The sequence below is a fragment of the Patella vulgata genome, chromosome 7 (assembly GCF_932274485.2).
Source record: "Patella vulgata chromosome 7, xgPatVulg1.2, whole genome shotgun sequence".
In the NCBI taxonomy this organism is placed as follows: domain Eukaryota; kingdom Metazoa; phylum Mollusca; class Gastropoda; family Patellidae; genus Patella; species Patella vulgata.
Window position 1 is genome coordinate 16,346,673 of NC_065885.2, and position 17,579 is coordinate 16,364,251.

Consider the following 17,579-nt stretch of genomic DNA (forward strand, 5'->3'; position numbering starts at 1 on the left):
GTTAGATTTCTGAGGTTCGATCTCTGTGTTAACCCAAGAAAGTTCCTCAGGATTTTCCAGTCTGGTTTCCCATTGTCTGTGACGTGGAATGGGGAGCCTGTCAAGAAATAGCATCCCATGTACTACATCGGCAGCATTTTAAATCCCCTGACAGTTGGAAAATCGAAACCAAGAGTGGAATGTGGAGCTACTGTAAAAGCAAAACTTCCCTCAGAATATACTGGTGCAGAAAATTAAGACATCAAACCCCATTTCCTTCTACAGAACACTCTGGACGACAAAAATGTTTTGCTAAAAATTTCAATTGCTTGTTATTAGCGCCCATGGAAAAATATATATTCTATGTTAATTCAGTCCAAAGAACATGCTGCATCTACAATTGTATTAGGTGAATTACAAATTTCAGTAATTGTTCAGTTGGGCATATTTTTAGATAGGATTTTTTCACCTACCCACAGAGATGTATAGAATCAATAGGAACAATGACTCTTCTCCAATCAGCAGTTGTCCCACCATAATATATAGTAGCTGGAAGACGACTGTGGAAACATCTAGCTTCAGAGAACTCAGCACAGTTCATCACCAATAGTTGCCATGTTTTACCACCATCTGCTGTGTATTCTAATCGTACAGGATATTTATCAGTTGGTTCAGCTCCACAGCCTACATTTATCTGAAACAACAAAAATAACCTACAATATATTCAAATTTATCCTGAAAAAATGGAAAAAGAGTATGACAAAAATACAAATTGAATCTTAATTCTACTACTGTACTAGCTAGGCATTACTACATAACCATATCTGTTACAATGAGGGTGAAACGTAGCATTCTTCTACATGATCAATGTGGAAATGATGCTGCTCTTAGACTTATAATTAAATATATATGAGAATAAGACTATAGAGATCAGCAACACTAAGTTAATAGAGTTAATGTGGCTGGACAGTATTGGATGATACCTGGTGCAGGTAGCAAACTGAAATGAAATGGGGGTTTAACATCCTACTTTTCTGCTCCGTCTCGGCTAATTATAAAGGGCATACGACATGCAGCTTGCTATGAGGGATATTTTGCCTGGACATCACCGCTATGGCATATTCTTATTTCAAATTCAAACTGTCAAGGGTTCTTTTACATGCATGCTAGGTCTGCTGGGTTTTGGTGCAAAACATCCAACTCAGAGTCACACTCCCCTTTTCTTATTATTTTATCCATCCACTTCATATCATTTACCTGTAAAAATGAATGAAACTTACATCAAATTGTAGAACAGACATTGGTCCTATGTTTAAATCTCTAGTTTCAACTGACTTCTCCCCACTTCCAGTATGACGAAAGACTAGTGAGGATAATCCAGATGTATTTGTAGTTGGTCTGAAAAATACAAAAATCAAACTTTGCAGTTTAATTATAACTCACAGTGCTATCAATATAGGACCATTTTCATTATACTGACATGGCTGCATAGCAAAATCATAAAATGATTGTAATGGTAAAGTTTAAATTGAAACAAATGTTGTGTTAATGTAAGGTCTTTACTCTGTCTAGTAAAAGTTGGTAAAATTATAAAAAGTCAAATAAGAACCCTAACATCAAAAAAAAGTCAAGTAATTTAATTCTCACGTCGGTCTTTCAAGCTACTAAATTCATTTTCTCCATCTTGGGACACAAAACATATTGTTATTCCCTCCCTAGGGGTCATTTCTTCCTACATTAACTTCAACTCATTGTAACTCACAATATCCTTTCAGCTGTGTTGAAGGTAGCTTTTTCAGTTTTAGTTAAATTTTTAAAAAAGAAAAAGAACAAACCCAGTATTAAATTGACAATATTCTCCTGTTTTACCACCATTAATAAACATCCAGTTGTCTGGATTCTCTCCATTATCAAAATCATCCAATAACATACTAGGATTCATTGGCATGGTACCAATAAATAAATTATCTATTGACCACGTAGTCTGCATCTCTCCTATAAAAACAAAAGTAAATTATTCCAATATGTGACAAACCAGTTACTAAATATGTCATGTTAGTGACCTTGTGACATCATCATTTCCAAAAAAAGTTGAATTTTAAAAAATAAAACAGAGTATATTTCTATTTGATTTGGTGTATACAAACAAAATCAGAAGAATAAGGTAATGGGTCACCTTAGTAGGGCACCCAATGCATATCCAAAAATTGTTTTGTCCACATTATAATAATCAACACCAAAATGAACAGAAATGTAACTATACTCTACTACTTCCGTGTAAAATCGTGAAGTCATGAAATAGTTGACATCACATATCTTGGTATAAATGTTCAATTTTTAGCAACTTCATTGACCATTAGATGTTTTAAGCACAGTGCGGATCAATTTTGGAATTTGTGAAAGTGGGTGGGCACCCAGAAAAAGTTCTATGAATTACAATAACTGAACACAGTATCTTTGCAAACAACAAAAGGTGAGAAAACAGTTTTACCCCTGAAATAATAAATAAGTGCTTCTTAAATATACAGTATTCAAATATATTTACCATCATTCATAGGCTGCCAGAAACGAAATCTTGTAGCATTCATTCTTGCCAACATTGGCAGAGCAAGGCTAAAAAACCTTAAAAAAAAAATATAATGTATGATGAATACATATGGACTCCTTTTACATGCAAACATTTCATAATATTTCTTCTACATTATTTGAAAACTTACTTGAAAGCTCAAATTTTAAAGAAATATTTTTATGATGAATTTGATCTGATTAATTGTTAAAAGTTTTACCGATTGCCTGATTCATTTCTGTAATGTAACTCTTGTAGAAGTTTCCATGTAATTCCACCATTACTTGAATACTGTAATAATACACTGTGAGTTCTCGGCCAATCAAATTGCTTGCCGTCACAGCCATATCTGAAGTGAAACTCAATGGTTGTCAACATTGAAGTATCTATATCCTTGGTTACAGCCATACGCAATGCATCCTGAAACATAGGTCAAAGGTCACCACTATAATGATTAGTAATAATCGGTAGTCTAAAAAAGCCAAGCCTATCCAGTCTTCGGAGAAATGGAGAGAAATGTGGTTTAAAGTCCACTCAAAGCAAACTAACAAATTTTGGAACTAATATATGGTATATTTCATTGAAATAAATGAAAACCCTCAACACAGTCAGAAAAAAACCCAGGAAGGTTTTGTTATAAAGTCTTAGGGTGGTGATTCATAGTTTCAAACCCAGGAATCATCATTTCTTTCAGTGCAAATCCCTAACCACTTTTAATTAGATTTTAATGAATCCAAATTAGTAATACTTTAAAAATCTAATATTCATATGACCTTCATGTTACCTTGTGAAATGTGAGAGAATTTCCATTAACAAGATGTCCACAGATATCAGTATTTTCACCGCCATAAATTTCTCTCCATTTACTTCGATCAGGTTCATCTGATTGGAAATCATCTTTTAGAGACATTGGTAGTGGTTCCGAAGGAACACATAATGTACCCTCAAAACCTGGATCACATCTGAATAGAAAATAAATTAGAGATAAATTAAGATATATTTGTCAGTCTTGTCAATGATCATTTTCTGATGAATTTGTTGATCACTTGTCTGTGGTGTCTAAATTTGCCTTCTCTTGTTTGTCAGATTTATACTTTCAGCACATAAAATTATATTCTCTTTTTAAATCCACAAGTTGAACTCCTGTTATGAAACTAAAATATAAAGAATTATAATCTTCTAAATATGATGGGAATTCGTCAAAGAGTAGGTGATAATGATAATATGCTGTCCGGTCAAAATTTGACTCCTTTCCATTGGAAACATGACCATAATAAATAAGTGGCGAGAAAAACATTAGTCATCAAAGCGAAAATTTAATATTTTCTAAGAAAGTCAAAAAGTAATTATTTTTATATCTATTAATTAATAAAGTTGTCAAAGCACTACTACCGGTATACAATCATAGGAATCATTCTAGCACTCTAAAAAATATTCACGTAAAAATTGGAAATAATTTCTACTCGCTGACAGTATTTGGAATTGGTATTATTTCTTTTCACTGGATAACTAAGTCTACACAATGAAAGAGAGTTGACTTCATCATCTAGGTCTGTGGTTAAACAGATAAGGATAATGATGCCTGGTTGAGCGAGACTTTTCAAACCTGCACACATGACAATAACGTTGGATTTAAAAAGAAAATGATATATTATTTGCCAATTTCTCAACTGACACAAGTGAATTATAGGATTTAGGATTATTCTTTAATAAGGTAGGACTGTGTGTAAAGATGCTATGTTTTTTAAGGCTTTATTTTAGCATATTTTAAACATATGACCTAAAAATGTCATTATCGCTTTAACTCTGTTTCATATTTTTCCCTAAATTATAGTATTTTATCATTATACTTACATACATTTCCCTTCATCACAATAACCATGACCAGAACACATCCAGGGACAACCTTCACCAAGATACACATTATCTAAAGCCCATACTGTACCTCTAGGATGCGATGTATGCTGTAGCCAGCGGAATCTTGTAGCAGGTGATCTAAAGTGGAAAAATATTTGTTGAATTAAAGATGCACTAGGAATGGGAGAGAGAGAAATGGGTAATTAACGGACACTCAGAACAAAAAGTAGGTCATATCAGAACTAACATATGGTTAAATTTTATTTCCATCATTTGTATTTAGTAGTTTGAGGAAACTAAAGGACCCAGAGAAAACCCACAAGATTGGACAAGCGACCCTCCTCCTTGTCACATACAAGCTGGGAAGCAAAACCACACCATTTGATTTAATATATATGATCTAAAATGCACGTGTTAAACCATTAGGTATACTACCGCCCCACCTCCCAGATCATTTCAAGTGGCACATTATAAAAATGATCTAATAAAAACATCAACTAAATTTAACTGTAAATCATAACAGAATCAAAAGGTTTACATATTTTCTCCTGTATACCTCTATATTAAACATCAGCATATGATAAATATAACTTACACAGCTCCTGGTGGAAGATAAACAGTGACACGAGTCCAGTTCATATGTTGATCTGACGAATATTCACTAGACAGATGATATCCACTACATTCAAAATTAGGTGGCATACATTCTGATATAACAGGATGCCAGGTTTTACCCATATTAACGGAATATTCCAACATGACACTATATAATGTGCCATATAGAGAACCACATCCCATAGCTATTTCAAACTGTAGAAACGTGGACGGTGTCACATGATAGTCCCAAGTCTCAGCATAACGTAAACCTGAATGATAAAATTAGAATGAATAATGATAGATTCTCTCACATTCTGCTAATACTACTAATTCAATAATCCTATTGGTTCTATGGTAGAAAATGTGCATGTGCATGTGCATATAAGATGCAGGTGTAGTTTGTCTACTACACCTTTTCATTTGTGGTGAGTTTGAAAAGCTAACAAATTTTCTGTTGTATTTTAACACTGTCAAATGTATTACATACCTGTATTTGAGCTGAATTCAAGAGCATTTCCTTTAGAGTTACAAGTAATTCTAGGAACAGCACTATCTGCGAGGAACCAGGTGTGAGGATCTGGCATCATCATGTTAAAATTATCCTGGAAACCAACTGTATTTGTGTCGTTTACACCAATCAAAACACTATCTATTGCCCATTCTGCTCTCGGCATACCTTGAAAAGTTGATTAATATAAAAATGTTTTTATTAATACTCTACAGGTTAAAACAATCTTTTGATTATTTTAAGTTTCATATCTGCCGAATGAATTAACGTGTGCTCACCTCCATGACCCAGTGGTTGCCACCATCTGAATATTGTATGATTGGTTTTAGCATCTTTAGGGAGTTGAACCTGTACCACCTGAGTTGTTGTATTATAAATCTTTGGTTCAATAACTTTCAATATATTCCAGGTTATCTCATTATCTGTAGAATAATCCACTATGACCCCTTCATTACGGTTTTCAGGTTGACGACAGCCATTCTGATTTCTCTCTCCTCCAATCTTTACCACAAACTGTATCATTCTATAAAATAAATTAAATGGGATATAACGTTTTACTTTTCTGCACTAACTGGGTCAGAGAGTCTGGCCAATTGGATCCATGGTCACCGTTTGTTGCCCAATCTGTAAGTTTAGGAGATTACCATTAAAAGAAAACCAATATAACATATTGAGCATCAGTGAAAATAAACCTGCATTAGTCACAGTGGTAAGAAACAGAAACTGTTCAACTAGTATTAACTCCTCGTGTAATTAAACCACTTTCAAATACATTTCTTACCTAAGATTTGTTGTATCTAAAGCATCTGTTTTGGCTTCTCTAGTTCCTGGTCCGTTGAAATATAAAGAGTTACCAAAATCAACAATACCACATCCCCTACCTAAATATCCTCCCAAAATTTTATTCCAATATGCTGTTGGTTGATTCCTATTATCAAATCGATCAAGCATTCCCATTGGTCGTGGTTCATCAGACTGACATTCTGGACCTAACAAAAGAAATAAATTAAATAAAGAGAGAAACCCAATGAACAATAACTAGGTCATTTCAGGACTAACATACAGTACATCTTAATTTCAATAATTCACTGCAGCACATGTCCAAAGTACCTAAATGGACAACAGGGTTAGTCATGGTGATCCTAAACCTGGTCACATACAAGTCTCAGACTGATCCTACTTGTATATAATGGCACTTTTGCAAAGAAAAATAAACTTTCAGTTTCCCTTCAAGGTTTCCAAATCACATTCAGATATTCTAAAACAAATATTGTTTATTAAAAAAAATAGTCTCCAAATTTCTGAATAAACATGGCCATAATGAGGAAGCTATGCCCATAATTTCTACAATCAGGGAATGTTTTCTATTCTACAATACAGTAGGTTTCATTCAAAATAATTGTTAAACGTACCATATAAATTTTCATCACACTGACATTGATGACTTTTACAGACACCATTTCTATTACAGTTATCATCACAAGGTGAACCAATATAAACATCATCCAATGCAAAACTATGAGTCATATCTCCAGGTTGCCACCAGCGAAACAGAGATGGACTTGAATAGATAACAATAATGAATAATGTCAAAATAAGGATGGACTTGAATAGATAATGATAATAAATAACTTCAAAATTACATAATAAAACTTCATGTAGACAATATAGATATTTACAATCTAACAAACGAAATAAAAATGTAAATAGTATACCCACTAATGCAAGTACGAATTTGCTGATGGCTGTTCAATAATTTCCAAATATGTAATTATTAGTTTAACAATTAGTCCAGGGAAGAGTCCTTGAGCCATCATTTGGTTTGCTTATCTGACTGCCCAGCTAATACAATATGAATTTCATTCCAGCGTGCGTGTATAGTTTTCCAATGAAACCAACAATTTTATTTTTGACCAAAATCAACAAGATATAGCCACTTTAATGTGCACATAGAAACAGATTACTAAGAGACTTACTGTTGAGCTATCTTTTCAGGAACAGGTATAACAATAAGAGTCCAAGCACCATGTGTACCAGGATAATATATACTACCTTCAGTATAATCACCATCACAGTCTTGTTGCTGATAACATGGCTCCTGTACTAGATGCCATGTTCTTCCACCATCCTGACTATACTGTAACATTACTGGATAATCCCATCTAAATCTACTACCACACCCAACATTTATCTGTAGACAAGATCAATCATACAAAAAATCAAGCAGACAGATTTGTGTTTTATTAATATCTTCCAAGTATCTATACTCAGCCAAATGAAAAACTTGACACTGATGAATTTCAACAAATTTTTTTTTCTGGTAAGTCAAATAAATTTTAAAGTGTTTCTAACGATAGTAAGTAGTAAGACGCCTTTAATTTCATAAAATTGTAAAGTCACGTGGATCACGTGACTTTGAGCATATAAAGATGAAAAACCTGAAAAACATGTGCAAACACAAACTCATGAGGTCAATTGATGCAAGTTTGCTTAAACTGAACACGCACACGTAACTTGAACTGGAAAAACAAATTAAAATTGTTATTTTCATCTTTGTTAGAAAATGCTGCGCCTTTCAAATGTAGAACGTCTACGTGCTATAGGTAGGCTCTATGCTGGTCAGTCTGTGGTCACTGTTGCAAGAGCCTTTAATTGTTCACGCCAGACAATAATTAATCTTAGAATGAGAGTGCTTCAAACTGGAACTATTGCCGACCGCCCAAGGGCGGGAGCGCCACGTGTGACGTCACTCCAGGAAGATCAAGCAATACGATTACGTCATCTTAGAAACAGATTTGTCACTGCAACCTCCACAAGTAGAGAGATGTTTGGTGGAAGGGTAACTGCACAAACTGTTCGAAATCGCTTGCAGGCTGCTGGTCTTCGAGCTCGGAGGCCCTATAATGGACCAATATTGACACCTCTTCATCGCAGTAACTGATTTGTGTGGGCCACAAGACACATAAGATTTACTCAAAGACAGTGGAATTCAGTTGTCTTTAGTGACGAATCTCGATTCACTTTGAGATTTGCCGATGGCAGGGTCCGAGTGTACCGCAGACGAGGTGAACGTTACGCTCAAGTATGCGTCAGAGAAGTTGACCAATTTGGTGGCGGCAGCGTCATGGTTTGGGGTTCTTTTTGTGCACATGGACGTTCTCCTCTTGTTGTTGTCCAAGGGAACTTAAATGCTGTCCAGTACAGGGATCAGATTTTGCAACCTGTTCTTCTTCCGTTTATGCAGAGACATGGGCCTGGACTAACGTTTCAACAAGACAATGCTCGACCCCATACAGCAATTGCTACCCAGAATTTTTTAAGAAATGCCGGTGTCAAAGTCCTGGATTGGCCGTCACTTAGCCCCGACCTTAATCCTATTGAACACATCTGGGACAAACTGGGTCGACGTGTTCGTCAGCAAGTGAATCCACCACTGACGTTGCAGGACCTTCAACATGCTCTTGCTGAGCAGTGGCGACGTCTTCCTCAGGTAGTGTTTACTAATGTTCTGAGATCCATCAGAAGACGTTGTGTGGCAGTACGAGACGCTAGAGGAGGTCACAACCGTTACTAAACACTTTATTCCGATTGTTCTCCAAGTCTGTGAATTTCATTTTGGGGGGTACTGTGACATCACGAACGTTATCAATGTCAAGGACTTTCGGCGAGATGTATTCTTGCTTTCTGTTGATGTCAAGGTCGTCTGTGCACAACATAACACGAAAATAGCTGCCATAAACCAAATATTAAAAATCTAGTCCCAAAAATCCCGAGTGTCAAGTTTTTAATTTGGCTGAGTATATTTCAGAAAAAATAAAAGAATTAAAACAATTTAAAATTGACAGGCTCTCTCAGAACCACAACTTCGCCCCCAGATCATACTAGGCTGTAGTCGTTTGATTATCTATGGTTTTACGATAAGTTAGTTTACCTTAAATTGTATAACATCATCTGTGTTAAGCTGTAGATCTTTCGTTACGGCATATTTATCATTTAGTTGATTACCAAGAACCATGGCTGGCATCCCTGATTGACAATATTTACCATTGACACCTTCAGTTACCATTAACCAATTACCAGATTCAAATGGATCTGGGTTATTCTGTAAAACAAAATAATTTAGCTCACAAAAGAACCAACATCAGTGTAATATTCATTGTCATTGGCATCAATACTGTAAATTCTTCACTTAATCTGATATGAATAATTGATATCTGATCAACAGATATAAATCTCAGTAATTTAAAATTAAATTTAAATAAAGTAAACCAACATCGAAATCATCTTCTAGTTGGGGTAACCGTTCATTTGGTCCTATATAAATTTCATCAACAGCCCACTGGTCCCGATACTCTCCAGAATTAGATGGTTGCCACCAACGGAATCTTGTACTAGGTGTTTTAGATGTATCTGCTAAATCTAGATGGACAAATCTGAAAATTTTATTCAATTTAGTATTCTTTCTCATTTCTTTTAATTTGGACATAGACCTTTGAAAACATGTTGGAGCATGCGTAATGCCAAATGGTAACATATTAATTTTCTTGGCACATACTGGACTAGAACTAGAACCAAACAATTTTTAGACTCACATAATTTTGGAATCATATAAAAACCTTTATTAAAGATTTGCTATATTTCGTGTAGTTTTGTTTACTTCAATCCTAATAATATTGCAACTACCTGGGTGCTCTGTAGTCTGTATGGTGAAGTTCTTCTAACAAATTCCAATTAATTCCACCATCATTACTGTATTGTAATAAAACTGATTCGCCTCGTTTTTCTCCACCAGTACAATGCTTATCACCTCCACCAATACGTATATAAAACTGAATAAAATCATCTGATGTTGTATCCAAATCTTTGGTTACTAGTTCACGAACACCATCCTAAAATAGCAAAATTATTCATCAAACTATAAAATCATTTGAACTAGGGGAATGGAATAATAGAGCTATAATTAATGATTTATCAATAGTATTTGTTAAAAAAAAATTGCAAATCAAACTTGGTAAAGTATTTGAATAATTACCTTGTAAAAATACATGGATTCTCCCGACAAAATAATTCCACATCCTTCTGTAATCTTGACAACATCCCCACCAGTTATTTTACGAAAGTCTTTTTCTGGTTCATATCTCATACCAAAATCAGCATGTATTACTGATTCCATTGGGGAGTCAGACTGACAGTTCTTACTGACAAAACCATCATCGCATCTACAAATATACAAAAACAATTATTTAACAAAAGGCTCCAAAAAACCTAAATAATAGGTAGTACAACAAAACTGAGATACAGGAATACCACAACAAAATAGATACAAATCTACTTCAAAAGAAGATTAAAATTCACAATATAAAAATACAAACAAATAATACTTTTTTTAATTCTTTGCGCCATAAAATCTAAATTTCTGCAACAACCGGGCTAATCAAGACTGACTTGAAGATGGCTAAAAATCCAGAGGAACAGTCTTAGTCAACACCAGGACCATCTGGTTAGTGAGCCAGTGCCATGAGCTATTGTGACCAGCGCTCCCACCAACCCCTGCCCCTGGATCATATAGGTGTATTGTGTAATTTTCCAACAGTGTCCATAGAGCAATATATAACTTGTATTAATTACTTGCATAATCCATGTTCACATGCACCTTGTCCATTACACATATCAGGACATTGTTGACCAATATAAAATCTTTTAATAGCCCAGGCATCAGTTGGTCCCCATTCTGGTTGTATCCAGCGGAATCGAGTATGTGGTGACCTGAATATAAAAAAAAGCAATAGGTTTCACTAAAGATAAAACAGGCCTTACCAGAAGGTGATTATACATAAATAAAAAGGCTACTTTTCTCAAGTATACTTAAAAGTTACATACCATGTGTCTGGTGGTAATAAAACATTTATTTTTGTCCATTCTGGATATTGAGAATAATGATACAGAGTTCCTGAGTGGTAAGTGTTACAGATATCTGGGGGTAGGCAAGGTTTTTCCACTAAACCCCAACTTATTCCATGATCTGTGGAGTATTCTAAATACAGTTGATTATCGATCCCTTTGGTATAAGGAGTTCCACAACCCATTGTTAAATCAAACTGTATCATCTGGGATGGCCCAATGTTCAGGGATTCTGTCATTAAATATCTAGATTCGTTCACTTTTGTATTTCCAGCAAAGCTACAGAGATAGAATACAATAGATCAAAACATAGCATTTTTTACAACAGACTGAACAGATTGATTATGCCATTTAATAAATATGTAGAAACAAACTTCAGTAATGTTTTAAATAGATTTTTAAAAATTCAATTCATGGGTTGAGGAGTCTAATAGAAGGATAGCATAAGAAACAACTTAATAGAAAACATAATAATTAAATACATTTATAAGGAAAAAATGAAAGGTTGTTTAACGTTATCTGCACCATCTAGGATAATGAAGGCAGGCTTTAGTCATGTTTGAATTCCAACATGTATTGGTTATATTATACCATTAATATGCAGAAATAAAATATGGCTACTATTATTTATATTTATAAAATTTAATTCCTGGTTTGGGAGGTCCAGTGAAATGATAAAATAACAAACAATTTCTTAGTCAACATAATAATTAAATAGATTTATAGGCCTTTTGAACTATTTTATATGTGCTTCAATTAATTGCTTGACTTACGTGATACTTTTAGGTGCTCCACAATAACTATCAACAAGTTTTCCAAGATGTGCCGTTAAATCTTCTCGCATATCTTTCATATCCGCAGCATTAACATCCAACATATTATTCATCTTTTTCGATAGACTCACATCATCTATAGCCCAAACATCTTGACCACGGCCGGAATGACTCATCTGCCTCCAACGGAACTTACAAGACTCTCTTTTAGCAGAATCTGGTAGAGAAACAGAATCCATCCTGAAATGAGAAAATGTTTGCATTTAAGTTAACAAATTCCCACAAAGCAACTAAAACATAGACTGTCCGTCTTTTATATATGTCAGAGTACAACAATGTTATAACAACGGGATATTCTTACAAGAGGATAGTAGAATCAGTGATTCCCTAATTTGGCCAAAAATAATCGTTATTTTGTATTTTTGGAATAGATGGAAGTTAATATACAGAACACAAAATTATAAAAGGTCACTTGTTGAAATGTTGTGCTATGTGTACAAACCAGTGATTTCCATATAAATCGTTTGGTGTTTTTTCCATTAAATAACAAACTGCGCTGAAATTTATCAATTTTAGAAATATGATAACAAACTTTTACAGTTCTTAATACATACATATTTTCTTTGATATTATTCAAACTTACATTGGTTGCTTGAAATCTTTAGCTGAGAATTCCCGTAGAAACTCCCAATGAACACCTCCAGAACAAGTAAATTCTAAAACAACTGATTCCATTGGGGATGAGGGTGCAGGACATTTAGAGGTCATAGAAACACTACCAACACGAATACTGAACTGTAGGTACCTGGATATTAATAAGATATTACACAAAAATATGTTCATCATAGATTACTAAACTGTCACTCCACAACATTTTGGAGTTCACTGTGTAAAGTATCAGTTTTAACATACATTCAATTAAAGGTGCAGAAAAGTATGCTATATGCTTAGGTTATTTTGTTTCTAGCATACAGTACTTCACAACAATCTCAGTCCAATTTAATAAACCTGCGAGTAGCCAATCTCTCCTTACTTGTATATACCAGGACATGGATGTCCAGTTAAATGCTGGTATGACTAGCACCAAAAGGTGAAATATTGGAGATAAACCAAAGTATTAGTGACCAACAATTACCAGTAAGTGGTAAGTTGTCTGACTGCACCCTTTATTGTTTACCTCTAAACATCCGACATCTGTTTTCCAGTAACCCAATGCAATGTTTGCAAAATGTTCATGGACTTGGGAGTCATCTTTCCCCAAAGTTCTGGTTGGGCAAACAAATTGCATAATGATTGGAAATGTTTCACGTCAAAAGAAAATCTCACATTCTGGTTGGTTTAAAAAAGTATTAACTTGGCAGGAAATCAATATATTTGATTATGTAAGTTAAAACCAGAAATAATGGAGAAAAACTATTTTGTTGTTTGAGAAAGATACAGACAAAAAAACAAAAATGTTACATACAAAGAATCTGTTGTATTAAAATCAGTTGTTACAATTTGTCTCAAACCATCACCATTGAATACAAGAGCTTTACCAGATGCTACAACACCACAATCATAACCTATTGTACCACCTTCTATTACAACCAATCCAGAGGATTCTACTATATCAGGATTTTCAAAATGTTCTTGGAATGTTGATGGATTAGGAACTACACTCTCCTCGCAATATGTTCCTTTATAGCCAAAATCACAACTAAAATAAAAAATATGTTCCTAAAAAAATATCAGGCAGGGTAAGATGGACAGAAACACCCAATATATCAAATAAAGTTATATACTATTCAAAAAAAGTAGGGGATATTTGATTTTGGGGGCATAATACTAAAATATGCAAATGACTACGAAAAAAGTCACTATAGAATCTAACAGAAGAAACATTTCCAGTTACATGTGACGCCCAAACGCACCAATAGCTACCGCATGGAATGCATGTGATGCTTGGGATCATCATTGGGGTCCAACCCAAGATTTGCACGACTCTGACTTTGAATGTTACAGTCATTGTGGCATTGAATTCCAGGGTGGAAACATCAGTTTAATTGTTTTAGTGACCAGAAAACAAATTTTGATATGCGTCGGCTTACCCAAAATGAAAGGTTACGTGCCCTTGGCATGCTACAGATCGGCACAACACAGGCGGTTGTGGCGCGGACGATGAATGTTTCTCAGTCTGTCATAAGCAGGCTATGGTCCAGATACCGTGATACACAATCTGTACAGGACAGACCACGCACAGGTCGACCAAGGGCGACAACTCAAGCCCAGGATCGATTTATCCGTACCTTGGCCTTGAGAAATCGTGTCATCACAGCAAATCAGATCAGCGCTCGTCTTCAAACAGACACTGGTGTGAGAGTGAGTGGCCAGACGATTCGGAATCGACTGCATAGGGGTCACCTTCGCGCCCGACGTCCTCGCGTGATCCCTTGTTTGAGAGATCATCACATTCAGGCAAGACGTCGTTGGTGTAGGGATCGTCAACACTGGGATAATCGACGCTGGAGCAATGTGATGTTTTCAGATGAGTCAAGGTTCACTGTTGATTTTTTGGACAGACGTAGGAGGGTGTGGCGTCGTCGAAACGAGCGCTTCCAAGACGTTAACGTCATCAGACATGATCGATTTGGGGGTGGTTCTGTTATGGTGTGGGGAGGCATCACTGTTGCTGGAAGAACGGCTTTACATGTTGTTGCAGGGCGTGTTACAGGCCAGTACTACCGGGACAACATCTTGGCAGTCCATGTTGTGCCGTTCGCACGACGTCATGGCCGCCGTTTCATCTTCCAGGATGACAACGCAAGATGTCACAGGGCCAGGATCGTTACAGGTTACCTCCAACAACAGAACATCACCACATTACCTTGGCCAGCACTGAGTCCCGACCTCTCCCCCATCGAGCATGTCTGGGAGATGCTTGGACAGAGGTTACGTCAACGTCAACAACGTCCTGCCAATGTCCAAGAACGTGCTGCTGCGTTGCAACAGGAATGGGACAATCTGGACCAAAATGACCTTAGACGTCTCATTAGGAGTATGCCACGTGGGATCAATGCTTGTTTGGCAAACAGAGGAGGATTTACCCGTTACTGACTTGGTTGTGATGCTGTGGTAACTTTGCTGTTTGACCCCGGGTATCATTTTACCCTTATAATGGTCAGTCTGTGCCTTACTTAGTCTAACGATCATTTGGAATAAATCGATGAATGTGAACTTCATTTCATTTTGTCATTTGTTTCTTCGTCAGTTTCATTAGGTGACTTTAATAACACTTAAAAATCAAATATCCCCTACTTTTTTTGAATAGTATATATAAACGAATTTACAAATAACTCTGCAAATGGATGTGTATAAAGGTAAGCCAGCATACATGCTATTAATTTGGCTGAGAGAGAGAGAGAGAGAGAGCGAGCAATGGGGCTCAACATCCACTCAACACAAACTAGGTCTTTTTGGGACTACCATATGGTTCAATTTTATTTCAACAATTCACAAGCATGTATCTTTAGCAGATGGGCAAACCGGAGGCCCCTGAAATAATTACAAGATTGGACACTCCTTGTCACTTACAAGCGGGGAATCATGCCACTTGACTCAATGATCTTTAGCGTCTGGGTTCAACCATTCGGCCACCCAACCCTGCAATTTGGTTTAGAAGAATTTATGTTCACAAAGAAATAAATTGTTGCTTTACTTACTCACAGCCTTCCTGATGACAGAAACCATGTCCATGACAACCATATAAACAATTTCCAATAAAAACTAAAATAATAAAAGGATAATAGCATAGCACATTTAATTTATTTGTCCTATTTTAAACATAGAGGGGGAGGTGGGGTAATAACAAGATTTGAGAGGCTATTTATTTATCAAAGAAGAAATCATTAAATTTGTTAGAACGGAGGAAAAACAATGCTTTATTTTTACCCTACCATCATCAACAGCCCAGTTTGGTTGTGGATCATCTGCAGGTTGCATAAAACGGAATCTAACAAATGGTGTTTGAACCAAATATGGTAGTGGTAAAGTTATTCTTTCCCATCTGAAAATTGTATTAAATCATAAAGTATTACTGGACCTTATTTTAGTCAATTACTTTGCAGGTAAGTACATGGAAATGAAACGAAATGGGTTTTGCCCGCTCAACGGCGCTACAGTGTCCTTTCATATCAAATTCCAACTGGCAAGGGATCTGTTATGTGCACGTCAATGTGTACACAGGACCTGAGCCCATCCGAATGACTAGACAGCTGTTAAGGGTAATCAACACCGAAAAATCCCGATTGAATTATCTTGGCCAACACTGGGATCAAATTATCGATCCCCAGGCTAGTGAGCCAGCATCTTGCTCTCTTAAGCCACCGTAACTCCGCTGCAGATAATAGATTTTTAAGGAATCGGGTATATTATTAATGTGAAAATGGTTTGATTCCATCATAAAACTGAATAAATCCAACAAACTTACCCATTTTGTTCATGAGAGGAATAAACTGAATCAAAAGGGAGATAATCACCATGACAAGCAGATGGTAAACAGGGGGAGAATAAAGGAACCCAATCCAATCCATGATTCGTAGAAACTTCTAGTTGAAGACTAAAATAGAAAGAATTAAAGATTGGACAAATCAAATTCTACTTGATAAGACATATATATAATAATGAAAGACATACTTTTTCAAAGCATATAATAATCATAATGAAGAATAGAATTGTTGTAAATATTTATCTTGGTTGAAAGTAATTTTTTGTATGAATTTCAACTTATTTGAAGATGGGTTCCCAGAAAAGTATTTATCAGGTGGTTATTTCCAATAAAAGTATGGCAATTTTGGTATATATGGAAAGTAGAGATATCCAATCTTACTAGAAAAATACTGGATTCCCCGAAAAATACTCATGGAGCGTATACAGGAAAAAAATGTAAGAATTCCCCTATTCGACAGCCCGATGATTAGGAATTTCTGCATGCGTGATGTCAAAGGTCACACGCGAACATTGAGCTCTTGATGTACAAGTTGATAAACTTTATGAATTGTTAGACGTACAACACTTTCTGAGATAAAAATGACGGAAAAAGACACGGGTAGTGGATAATCCGAGAATTTAATTAGGATTCGATATTTGTAATAAATAGTAAGCGATTAAAGACAACATCGTCTTATGTATGCAATGAATTCTCCTCTGACTTCCAAGAGAGGTAAGTCACGTGACGTAAACATGACCTGGTTTGATCAAATTTTTATAGCAGGGCAATTACAATGTTTGAGAAGGATTTGAAGCAAAATTATGACAAATTAATTAGTTTGAATATGTTTTTAGTCCATATATACCATAAAATCACCCAGTTTGTACGCAGGAATGTATCTTTAATAGACAATGCCGAAAACATAAACAT

At 35.6% G+C, this 17,579-nt stretch overlaps 1 protein-coding gene across 2 annotated transcripts in view; it reads right to left on the reverse strand.

Annotated features, from left to right (window-relative positions):
• The window catches only part of LOC126828588 (reelin), a 50,410-nt gene that overhangs the window by 20,809 nt on the left and 12,022 nt on the right, over positions 1-17,579 (reverse strand). For both annotated transcript variants that reach the window (XM_050558454.2, XM_050558452.2), the window contains exons 14-38: positions 16,650-16,778; positions 16,117-16,226; positions 15,883-15,946; positions 13,647-13,880; positions 12,825-12,986; positions 12,182-12,421; positions 11,388-11,687; positions 11,136-11,273; positions 10,540-10,726; positions 10,191-10,396; positions 9,781-9,940; positions 9,439-9,609; positions 7,484-7,698; positions 6,920-7,068; positions 6,289-6,496; positions 5,786-6,030; positions 5,487-5,675; positions 4,998-5,268; positions 4,400-4,540; positions 3,330-3,507; positions 2,766-2,965; positions 2,525-2,601; positions 1,815-1,974; positions 1,260-1,377; positions 453-673 (exon numbers count right to left, since the gene is read on the reverse strand). In XM_050558454.2, coding sequence (XP_050414411.2) covers positions 453-673; positions 1,260-1,377; positions 1,815-1,974; positions 2,525-2,601; positions 2,766-2,965; positions 3,330-3,507; positions 4,400-4,540; positions 4,998-5,268; positions 5,487-5,675; positions 5,786-6,030; positions 6,289-6,496; positions 6,920-7,068; positions 7,484-7,698; positions 9,439-9,609; positions 9,781-9,940; positions 10,191-10,396; positions 10,540-10,726; positions 11,136-11,273; positions 11,388-11,687; positions 12,182-12,421; positions 12,825-12,986; positions 13,647-13,880; positions 15,883-15,946; positions 16,117-16,226; positions 16,650-16,778 — 4,473 coding nt within the window. The remainder of the gene's footprint in view (positions 1-452; positions 674-1,259; positions 1,378-1,814; positions 1,975-2,524; positions 2,602-2,765; positions 2,966-3,329; positions 3,508-4,399; positions 4,541-4,997; positions 5,269-5,486; positions 5,676-5,785; positions 6,031-6,288; positions 6,497-6,919; positions 7,069-7,483; positions 7,699-9,438; positions 9,610-9,780; positions 9,941-10,190; positions 10,397-10,539; positions 10,727-11,135; positions 11,274-11,387; positions 11,688-12,181; positions 12,422-12,824; positions 12,987-13,646; positions 13,881-15,882; positions 15,947-16,116; positions 16,227-16,649; positions 16,779-17,579) is intronic.